We start from the raw sequence: 11,685 nt of genomic DNA on the forward strand, positions 1-11,685 counted from the left end.
TGTGCCTCTATAAAAGGCACACAAAAGGATGTTCTCTGACTCTCTCCCTTAGGGTCGATGGGAGGGCCAGGCTTGAGGAAGGACTTGGGAACATCCAGAGCTCGTATTCCCGGTGCTGCCCTTCAGGGATACCCAGCCACTGCCATGAGGCTCCCGAAAGAGCATCCCTGTCTTCTCCTGCATCCTTCAGGACTGAGCCAAGGCTTGAAGCCCACACACCATCTCTTTGCTGAGCACCTGGGGGGCTGCACGGCTGCTGAATTGGCCCGTGGGGTGGGGGTCACAGCAGGACAGGAGAGCCCAGGTTGGTGGGGCCACGCTGAGGTTACCAGCTGCAAACACTGGGGACTCCGTGGTGCTGTAGGAGCTCCTTGCACACACACGGAGCCCACAGAGAGGAACGGCCTCGCCTGTGTCAGTGTGTGACTCCCAGCCCCACTCGAGACAGCCAGGGTTGGCTGACACGGATTTTTATGGGGTCAGGAAGAGCCATTACCTCTCAGCCACTCTCTTCAGACAGACATTGATCTGCATCTTCCATTCAACCCTTTCCATTCATCTCTATGCTTCAAGTGTCTGTGTGAGTGAACCACCAGGGAAATGAGAAATGGGGAGAAATTTGCATGTGGAGAGGTTTTAAGTGTAGGGTGTATAAGTAAATCAGGCTGGTAGGAAGTGAATACTCCCTTCAAAATCAAGGTTTGCCAGATAACAGTAGATTTTGTCTCTTGTCCAGAGCATTATTTATGCTATTGAAAACTCTATTATCTTTTACACTGAAGGTTTTTGCAGGCTCCTGCCAGGGCTGCCCAAAGGAAAGGTGACTGTTCCCTTTTGCAGATACAGTTTTGGTTTATATCTCACAGATGTCCCCTTTGTCCCCCAGCACTTCACAAACTGAATCTCTCTGATCTTGTGAAGGTCAATTTATTCCTGATATCACCCTGGCAGAGGAAAGTCAGGCACTGTAGGGACACCGAGAGGGAATAATCAGGGTGAGAGGCTCTAAGTCACATTTTAGCTGACCCATAGAGAGGTCATGAATTTTCATGCCACAACTAAATCCTCTTGTTTCGAAGGGCAAAAATACAGGGGTAAAATTTCAGCTCTTTTCTAATCATATGGAATATCCTGAAGGGAAATCTTCATGGATTTTTTCCCTGTGAATTCCCCTACTTATTTATAGCTGCATGTAATATAGAAGAAAACAATGGCACTATTGTGCATGTCTATATTATAAATAAGTAAAAATGCAAGCCAAATTTAGACACAAGTTTAGCTACCCTGCTTTCATCCCTGCATAAAATTTCTGCCTTCCCAAAGGGAAAAAACCCACTTTGATGAGGAGATTGTCACAAATCTTCTCAGTACAACAAATCTTCACAGGGACTGCTCCATATATTTCTCTAAAAGAAGATCAGCTCAAAAAAGCATAAAATGAAATAAAATGAGCCTTATGTTAAGATTATTATAATATTTAAGCCAACAACTATCTGCTTGTGATTGTTTCCAGCGTTCAAGTACCATAAAAATAAAATATGTGTAATATTTGCATTTGTTATATAGTGATATTTTTACCTTTGGATCTTGGTAATATGAGAATGGATATGTCACTTGAAAACCACCAGAAACTCCCCGTATAAAAATATAACCACAGGCTGTGCAGTGGTTATATATAGGTTTATACATATATATATATATATATATATATATATGTGTGTGTGTGTGTGTGTGTGTGTGTGTGTGTATGTATATGTATATGAAATAAATCATTTACATTACTGAGACATTGCTGCATGGAAAAATTCAGGGTATTTTAGCTTTATTAACAGTGCTCAGGTGCGGTAATGCTGTTTCTGGCACAGGGTGAGTCAGATCCTGCCTGTGCCCACCTCTTCAAAAGCTCTTCCCCAAAGTCAGTGGGACGTTTGCTGGATTTCACAGAACAAGATCAGACTTCTGGTTATCTAAGAATTACACAGGCTCAGACTCATTTCCTCCAGGATCCAAACTGTCTGATAAAGAGCATCAGCTGGGAATTTCAGATCTGCTTTGTTCTCTCATCTGTTACATCCCCGTGGCCAAGGCATGGAGCAGCAGCCCCCGTGCAGCACCCAGAGCAAGGGTGAGGTGTTTCAGCCTCCCCAGGGCAAAGCTGATGACAGAGCTTTTGCAGAGGGGGTTCTGCACTTGCTTGACAATTTTCAAGATGATTTAACGCTGTTGTTGTTAGCTGGAGTGCAAAAGATGAGGATTCTCCCTTTGTGTTCATAGGAATTACCTAGAAAGAAATGGACCCAGGGAGAGGAAAATGCCTGCTCAAGAACCAGACTTGAGCAGAGAATCACTGATGTGTACCACAGCTCAGTAATATTTCATGTTCTTAGGAAAGGCTGTGGAATAAAGTGCTCTGAGGAGATTCCTGCTGACACTGAAGGAAACTTTACCCAGAATCAAAGTCTTAGCAGGAGAAGGGAGAAGGGAAGGACTGTCCTGCCTAACCTCTGCATTAGACACTCTCACTGATGAGAGAAATGTTACAGCTTTGGCTGACTCGAGTGGAATGTGAAATCTCCCATTTTACAGAACATTCTTCTGCTTCAGATCATTTGAAATGATCAAAGGAAGCGGGGCTGTGAATCTGTGAAGGAAACTGGAGATTCAAGAACTAACTCCTTTATCCAGTGTCTTGACAGTTGAGAGCAGGTTCAGCTGACCCAGAATATTCTGTTCAGCTCTGCTTTTCCACCACCCATGTAGGACAGCAGGAATATTTGGAAGGGCCCTGGAGCAGCTGTCCTGCCAAAGAGGGAGAAGTGCTGTAAGATGATCAGGAGCTAGACAAGGGCTTGTCCTGATGTGCTGATAGCAAAAGGGTATCAAAGCACTCCCTGCGCTTCTTTTAAAGGGTGGGTCACTGCTACCACTTTCTGCTATGACTTTTGCTTCATTCTACAGGCAAGTGAATTTGAAGATGATTATATTTGCAGACACATCTCTTAACTCTATTTCCACATGTGAAACAATTATAATCCTCTCTGTGCTGCCTGCAACCTTCTCCAACACATCAGTAATTATACTGAAATAGTTAATTCCAATAAGTAAAGGGAAACAGGCATAACAGCACAAGGGTTTTTAATAACATCCACTCCATAAAACTGTGCAGTAACTTTGGAGAAGAAAGTTGTCTCTGTAAATGGATAGCAGTGATGCACTGGGAACCATCAAGTGTCTTTAGACTTTTACAGTGGCAGGAGGAAAACAAACTTTGTGCAGAAAATCATCATCTGTTTTTCAAGAGCACAAGGTGGTTTTTTGTTTAGATTAAGGTAAACAATAAGGAGGAAAATAATTATCAGAGAGTAGAACATGTCCCTCTTATGTCCCAGTTACCCTCTGCACTGCCATGAAGGCCTGCAGGAGGGCACACAGCCTCCAAGGCACTGGCCCTGCCAACACTGGCCACTTCCCACATTTCAGGAGGAGAAGTAGCAGCACAGATACTTGGCACTTCAGGAAACTACATTATGGGAAAATTTGTGGGTGAGCTGAAAATCACCTAGAAATGGGAACTAAAAACCTCTTCTGCCACATTTTCCAGGCTGCAGGGCTGCTAGACATGCTGAGGGATGATGCAGAGGAAGCAGGTTTGAGTGGGTTGTTTGTGTAACTTTCACTTCTGTTACAGACAGGAGAGCCTTCAAGAGAGCTCAGCTGAGGGCTGGCTGCAGTGACAGAGCTGCAGACACAGATCCCAAACAACCACAACAGGACATCAGCTCTAGCTGGGAGGGAAGAGGGGATCACCCTCACATGTAGTTTTCCATTAGTATATCCAGGATATGTTAAACCACTCTTCCCTTTCTCTGGGCTTGGTAGAATAAATCACAACAGTTGTGAACCATTCTAGATTCTGGTGCATTGAAATATGTCTGATATCCTACTCCACAGGGTATAAAAAGGTAGATGGGAGAAGAGGGAAGTTAGATCTAGAGAATAATCTCACAAACAGCTGTTTTATACCCTGAAATGTATTTGATGAGGAATTTGTGCATTTGGCCACATGCAGGCGAGATCAGCTTTCAGTGAGAATTTAGAAATGAACAGGCATTTTCTGCTATTTATAAGACTTTCCTCTTATACAAACAGCTCATCAGACTCTTCAAAATGATCTGTACAACTTACTAAAGCCACCTGGGTTTCCCATTGAACACACTGACTGAAAAGGTGGTGTTGAGGAAAACATTTATTTCCCATTGTATAGTATTTCTCTGTATTATAATAAGTTTTAAAAATTACAATACTTGAAAAAACTTGACTTCCTCTTCCTCATCACTATCAGTTACATTGACAATGTAAGTGCTGGAGGGAGTAGAGGGGGGGGATGGCAAAACCTCCTCCACCACTTCCACGTCCAGCTGTGGCAGGGGGCTCAGGACGCGCTCCTCGCTGCAGGTGCTCTGACAGGACACGACCTCAGGGCTCCCACAGACACGCTGGTTCTCACAGAGCCTCTCCTCTGAGTATGCCCTGAAACGATAGTCTTCATCCACAGTGGAAAATATCACCTCCTGCCTCTGGTTCCTCTCCTCATAAAAGCCAAAGCACTGAGGCACCGAGCTGGAGAAATTCCCGTAGCCAAACGGAGCTCTGAGTGGGAATGTGCTGCGAGGGAAGAGATGCAAGGTTGGCTTTCAGAAATGCAGGGCTGCACAATGACACTGATGTTCTGTGCTGCCCAGCTTATCCCATTTTTTAAAACACACAAATTTAAAACCATGCCTAATTTCAGCACTAGGGCCATAACAAGAGTACTTCAGTAGTTCAGCACACACAAGGTTACTGTGAGAACATAAACCCCACACTGTATTTATCAATCAAATAATACCACAGATAAACCAGCACACAGTGAGTTAACCAACATATTCAGATTAATTTTAAAAAGCATCAAAACTCATTTTGTGTAATTTCTGTATGCCAAAATTTGTGACAGACCTGGCGTAAAGCACTCTTATTTGTAATTTTCAAATTATAAATATTACACTGTTGCCAAACAGGACAGGGAGTCCTTGTGCCCAATATGTGGTTGTCAATGTTAATATTTAAAGAATGCACAGTATTAAATTTTTAAAAAGTAACCACATAACCATTGCAGGAAGTTATGATATCAAATGGAACTGTATTCCTCCAGTGGCAGATGCCTGAATTTTTATTCTGATGCAGAAAGACACAGGGATTGTAATTTACAGTGTTGTAGAGAAATTCACTACATTGTGAAGAAAACAAAAATATGTAAAGAAGTAATAGAGCTCCACAGTGCAGGCATTGTAAACACATTGATACAATACCTATTGAGGTTTCAAGGGGACTAATCATCATTCCAATCTAATATTTAAATTTTTAGTGCATACGTCTGCACTTTCAGTTCAGAAATCATGACTCTTGTATGCAAGAAATGAGTTTATAGGACAGAGAACTCATAAATAACTGTATTAGAAAGACCCTGGCATTAGCAAAGCTGCCATTCAGCTGGCATTAATGGACTTCAGAAGTCCATTAATGTGTGAAATCAGAACAATCTTTTATGCTACAAGAACTCTTCTCAGAGGCCTCACAAAACTGTCTCATTTCAGACACCAAGGGTTGAGCAAAAATAATTTTTAGCAATTTTGGGAATACGTGTTCTGTGTTTCCTTAAAGGACCTCAAAAATAGAAATGTCTTGTATTGCACTTGTCAGCTCATGAAGTCCTTCTGAGTTTGATGGGTCATCATTAGCCCTAATTAAAGACCAGGTGGTCTCACTGCCACAGGAACATATTGGTTGCTGCTACTAGTGGGAATAACAGTGCATAAACAGACAAAATTTAAGTCTAATAATCGTAATAATTTGTGAGGTTTGCTACTTCACAGTCATGAAAGCAAAATGATGCCCTGTAAAGAATAAGCATCAGCTGCCTGGTGTTTGAGCTGCCACCTGCACCAGGGCACTGGTGCTTTCTGTGCATGCTCAGCCCACAAACACCCACGGGACACCACATGTGTTAGCCTGGTAATTCTTTGATTAGGGGACCTCTGACTGACTGAAAAAGAAGAACTAGGAATTACTACTTACACAGGAATTCTGCAGACACTTCCCACCAGGCTGGGTTTCAGAAATATCAACAGTTATGGCAATCACAGTGTACCCAGGAGACACCTCCAGGACACACCCACTTCAATTCTATCTGACCACTTTCAAAATATTTTTACATTATCTCTACCTAATGCTCTTCTGCTGAAATCAACTGCACTTAGACCCATAAAGTGGAAAGAAGATACCTCTGTTTTCCATGGCCTTGGGAGTGCCAATTACAACTGCAATAATTCTGTGGAGCTTTCAGTAACTGGGCACGTATTACGAGCAGGCTGAGGCCAGGGGTTCCAGCACACAGCAGCTACAGGAAGGTAAGAGCTCCTTTCCCTCTCAATGCTCCACCTGCTGTCTGCAAGTCAAAAGATTCCCTGCATTTCAGCATTTTTTTCTTACTGGTACGGAAATGGTTTCATTACCTTGAGGGGAAACAGCGAGGTCCAGGTATAAAGGAAGGGTGGCAAAATGGAAACTGAGGAGTTCCTCCAAACAAACTGGCTGGTTGTCCAATGGGAGCAGACACGTAGGCAGGTGAGGGAATGAAAGGGGTAGCCTGGGGAAGAGCTATTCCTCTAGGGAAAACAGAAATCCCTGGCATCTCACTGTTGGAGACAGAAAACCTGCCACTAGTGCTGCTGATGTTACTCGGGTTTCTGTTGCTGAAGCTCTCAGCGAAAACGGGCGCAGGTCTCTTCAGGGAGAAATTGAGCCCAGGTGACACAAAAGCTTCTGTCTGAGCAGGCTCAGCAAAGGGCTGTGATGAAACTACAGGGCGCAGGGGCAGGGTTGGAACTGCAACAGCCACTGATGTGGTGCTTGCAGCCGTGGTCTGGAAAAGGGTCATGGGCACAGCGTGCTGGATGGAAGAGGCCGGCAGACGGATGGCGGGAGATTCACCTTCAGGAAACAAAACAGTGACTTGTCAGACTTGAACAGAGAGTTCTGATAAACAGCATCATAGCTGTTTAAAACCACAGCATTTCTGGGTACAGTCAAAATAATTCCCCCTCAAATTTCCCAGCAACTCATGTCATACATCTAATGTGACACCATTCTGAGAGATGGGTTTGGAGCCCACACACTAAAGCTGCATTGCACAGGAACCCACAGGAGAAAGGAAGTGGCTGATGTGGGTCCACTGCTCTTGGTGAGGCTCTATCTTGTCCTAGTAAGGCCCCATAATGGGCTGGAGTGTGCCTTCAGCTCAGAAGACCTCACAAGTCTACTGACATGAAATGAGCCAAATTTATAACAAATCTGTGTGCTCAGGAGCCTAAACCACTCTAATCTCCAATATGTTTCCTTATTTCATCAATGAATGTACACACTAGACAATTTTACTTTGAAATGTTTTGCAGAGCACAAACTTCAATGTACACTCTCAAATCACACCTCATCAACAGGGCTGCCTTCATAGGGAAAGATTTAGAAACACATTGCATAGGAATTTTCAAATCACTAACTCAGAACTTCATCAGAACACAGCTGAGTATTCTTTTGTTTTAATATCTCCGATTATTACCAGACAGCATAATCAGGCATTTCATTTTCTTGTCTCATTGCAAAGAAATCAGCTCTTTCCAGGATGCTTAAAGAGGAAAATGCCATTGCCTGGATCTGAGCTATGTGGTGTTGAAATCCATACCATGCACTGACAGAGCCAGAGCTCTTTCTCTAAAGAATATGCAAGTCAGCTCTTACACTGGTCTGGGGGCTCTAACACTATTTCACTGCCAGTGTGGACTTTTTGTAAAAAAGAAGGATCCTTCCAGGGTATCTGTGAGGTGGAGACCAAATGAGGGAAAGAAACAGCTGTAGTTTAATATCTTAAATAGAAAGAAGTGCTGGTAAATAATCACACCTTCTCTGGGCAACCTGAGCCAGGGCCTCACCACGCTCACAGCAAAGTTTCTTCCCAACATCTAATCTAAACCTACTCTCTTTCAGTTTGAAGCCACTCCCCCTTGCCCTGTCACTACTGGAACAGGTAAATTCTGAATTTTTAAAATAATTCACTACTGAAAACTCACAGACTGGACGTCCAATACTGTTCTTAACACTGGAGTTGACAAAAGAGTAAGTAGGTGATGAGAAGGGAAGGGTGCCAGCTGGATTTGTAGTGATGGTACTCTGGGAAGTGCCTGAAAATGCAGCAGAGCCAGGTGGTGGAGAACACTTCTTTTTGTTTGGCTGATAAACCCAACCTGTCAGAGAAGAAAAAAAAATGCAGACATCCAATATTTTGGAAGGTTTCATTATTTATCTAAAGCTATGCTATAATTCTAAAGGATCTGATAAGACAAGTCCAAAACCTGCTCCTTTAGGCAATGGCAATGCTCCACTTGTTTTGGTGAGCTAGAAATGGGGAATTTTACTGGAGATGGAAATGAAATAGAAATATTTGGGTATTGTTTAGAAGTTACCAAGTAGTAGCTGCTTGTGAGACAAAGAACTACCAAACACTGGGGAGAGATGTGGCCCAGCTGAGGAAACCACATTAAGGAGAACATGACAGTCCTGCACTGTGGGCATTCAAAGTGGAGGAAAACCATGGCTACCCAAAATGTGGGCTTTCCTCATGGTTCCCTTAACCCCTTAAGTCTCATATATATCTGCAGGTTACAAGACATAAGAGAAAATATGATCCACTGGGAACCCTGGATAGATTGTGGAAGAGCAGGTTTGCCTTTGCCTGACAACATTACCCAAACACTAACAGATATAAGACTATATCATGAATTTACACTGAGCTGTTTGATTTCTTACACAGGCCTACTCTTAATGGAACTTTAAAGAAACACCTTTTTTTTTAAGATGCAAGGAGAGAGGGAGAGTGATGCTCTTTTCTTTGTTTATGACAGATTAGGCAGCATCATGAACAAGCAGCATTATGACAACAGAGAAAGGATCACAACACCTGGTATCTCAACAGCTTTTATAAAGATTTTTTTACATTCTGTTTTACATTCTGTTATCTTCGGGATAAATGAAATTGCTAAGGGTACAAATTTTAACACCTGACAAAAGGCTGTGAAACATTTTCCACACCATTATGTGGGAACTTCAAGTCTACAGGTTGAAGAATCCCACAGAATACAATGCTGCTTGTGCTTCCTGTGACATTTCCCTTTCCTGCTTTTAAGAAATGGACACATGTGTCACCACAGGCCACCTGGGCAGCTGTTTCTGGAGCAAGGAAACTGATGCAGCAGGCCACACAAACTCATTCTCTTGCCATTAGACTATTAAAGCATTCAAAAAAGCTGCTCTGCTTAGCTGAAGTGTTCTAAGCACCAGCATTTTGGATGCTTTAAAAAATCCATCATTTCAAGCACACAGAAGGATTATGTACTTGAAATATCTGCATTTTTTTCTATCTCTGTTGATTGCCATAATGCAAGAGATCGATTTTCCAAAAAAGCCCTGCACTTCTAAAGCATTCAGGTAAATAACTAAGATGTTTACCAGGAAATTCCTCCCTGTGCCTCAGTTTTATTTTGTTAGCTTCCTCATAATAGGGCTGCTTCTGCTCCTCAGTGAGTTTGCTCCACTCCAGGCCGAGCTGGACGCTGATCTCGGCGTTGTTGGCCCCTGGGTTGGCTTTGGCCACAGCAGCCCTGTGGATCCGGGCCCACACCATGAAGGCGTTCATGGGACGCTTCACACGGCCACTCTTGGTCTTGCTGAAGGGAGTGTCTGGCATTCCTGTGCAACAAGGGAGGGAAACATCATCACCTTCCAGGGGATACAGCAGGGCACACTCACTATCACACCCACAGCATCACCAGGGCTTTGGACAGATGAAACTCAGTGCACATTTGGAGAGCAGTTCCTACAAAATCCTCCACTGCCCTTTGCTGAGTCACTGCACAAGGAATCAGTTACCTGGCTGTTGCTACATATAATAATAAAAAAAAAAAAAAAAAAAACAGGGCTTGTTAACACAGCAGTTTGGATTTCAGTTGGCTTGTTTTCTTATGAATTTATAAACTAATCGTTGTATAGCACAGACCACACCACCGCAAATTTATTATCACCACCAGAACTATGTAACCAAAGCCCTAAGGATGCAGGAACTAGGGCTAAGGATGGGGAGGCTGCTTAGTCCCACACCCGTGCAGTCCCTGCCTTCTCAATCACAGTTGTTGCTGTTTCGGGTTTCTGCTTGGGTTTTGGGTTTTTGTTTGGGTTTTTTTTTTCTCTAATTCTTTTCTTTTTTTTTTTTTTTTTTTTTTGATTTGGACACTCATTTTGTTGGAGGAACATGTGTTCCCAAATGATTGTTACATGATACCTGGCTTTGGCTCTTTGTAAACACAGGCAGCATTTAAATTGAGCTGGCAACATGATGAATCCACAGGCCCCTTAAAACTGATCCCTGAGCAAGCAATTTCCTCCTGGAAGAGGTTTCAAAATTAACTCTTTCACATCATTGATAAAGGGAAGTCTTTAAGAACTTACCTAAGTAATTAAATTTGAATGTCTAGATACTAAAAAAAGCTTCTAATATAGATGTTTCAAAATGCTCTTCATTTAACAGGTCCAGAGTTTTTCAGAGAGATATAGGACTACTTTACAGCTTTAAAAATCAAGCAGATTCCTGACCTTAAAACCGCAATCACAACTCAGTGTAATTCTGAACACTGTCCTAAGGGGTTTCACGTAGAAAGGGAGGAATGTGCCTTGATTGTAACAAACTACTACAGAACACTGTGTTACTGTGCTTTTGTGTCTTACACTGTGCAAGAGCTGTGCTAAACCCCAGCCTTTGCAAAGGGATGGTTTTCTAACACGACCTTTCCCCTTGTGTTCTCCTGCCTGATAAGCAGTCACCCTGCAAGCTCCCTGACCATAATACCTGAATCCGAGGGCAGGACTGTGAGGGGAACGTTTTTTGTTTCAATCTTTGGCCGCTGCAGTAGAGGCTGCAATTGGACTGGCACCTGTTTTACCGGCACTGGAGTCACATGCATCAGCTGCGAGGAAAGAGGGCCCTGGAGCTGAACGTGGGACCTGGCAGGTAAGGACTGAAACAAGACCGGGATATTCTGATCTTGAGCAGGGTTCCCAAGCTCGCACAGGGATCCGGCCGGGGCATCGCTCTTCTCCGCCTTCATTGGGCGGGTCTCGAAGGTCACGTTGGGTCGCTCGCTTTGGACGGCAGATCTTCTCCAGGACTTATTCCCCGTTTGCTCCAGGACCTTCTCCTCGTTCTGGCGGTCCCCGCTGCCCCTTTCCTGGTCCCTTTCTCTCCTGATGGCACCCCGGGCCTCTTTCTCAACCGCCGCCGGAGCCGGGATGCACCTGCTCTTCTTCGCCGCTCCTTCGCTGTGCCCGGGCCGGCTCGGGTGCTCCTGCACTTGGACGCGCAGCCCTCCGAGGGGGCCCATGACCTCCCTGTGCCTGGGGGGCGAGGCGGGGCTCGCCCGGGCGCGGAAGCGGCAGTGCCTGACCCTGCGCTCCATCGCTCCGCCGCCGCTCCTCGGCCGCCGCCACCGTTGCGCCAACGCTCCCCGCGGCCCCGCGCCGCCGGCGCGCACCGAACCCGCATCC

General features: G+C 44.3%; 1 protein-coding gene across 1 annotated transcript; it reads right to left on the reverse strand.

The window, feature by feature from the left end:
• Window positions 1-4,295: 4,295 nt before the first annotated feature.
• SOX30 (SRY-box transcription factor 30) lies at window positions 4,296-11,597 on the reverse strand. Its single transcript, XM_058815510.1, has 5 exons — window positions 10,991-11,597; window positions 9,598-9,837; window positions 8,163-8,336; window positions 6,552-7,029; window positions 4,296-4,665 (listed from the first exon to the last, which is right to left on the reverse strand). The coding sequence occupies exons 1-5, from the start codon at window positions 11,595-11,597 to the stop codon at window positions 4,296-4,298; spliced, it is 1,869 nt and encodes a 622-aa protein (XP_058671493.1).
• Window positions 11,598-11,685: the final 88 nt, after the last annotated feature.

The sequence above is a fragment of the Ammospiza caudacuta genome, chromosome 16, assembly GCF_027887145.1.
Source record: "Ammospiza caudacuta isolate bAmmCau1 chromosome 16, bAmmCau1.pri, whole genome shotgun sequence".
Classification (NCBI taxonomy): Eukaryota; Metazoa; Chordata; class Aves; order Passeriformes; family Passerellidae; genus Ammospiza; species Ammospiza caudacuta.

What these genes read in the sequence shown, in the direction of transcription:
- SOX30 (XM_058815510.1), bottom strand. Translation starts at nt 11,597, where the DNA reads ATGGAGCGCAGGGTCAGGCACTGCCGCTTCCGCGCCCGGGCGAGCCCC. An exon ending in AGTCCTGCCCTCGGATTCAG is followed by an intron (nt 9,838 to 10,990) that starts GTATTATGGTCA and finishes CTTGTTGCACAG; the next exon opens with GAATGCCAGACACTCCCTTC. An exon ending in CAGTATTGGACGTCCAGTCT is followed by an intron (nt 7,030 to 8,162) that starts GTGAGTTTTCAG and finishes TGTTTCCTGAAG; the next exon opens with GTGAATCTCCCGCCATCCGT.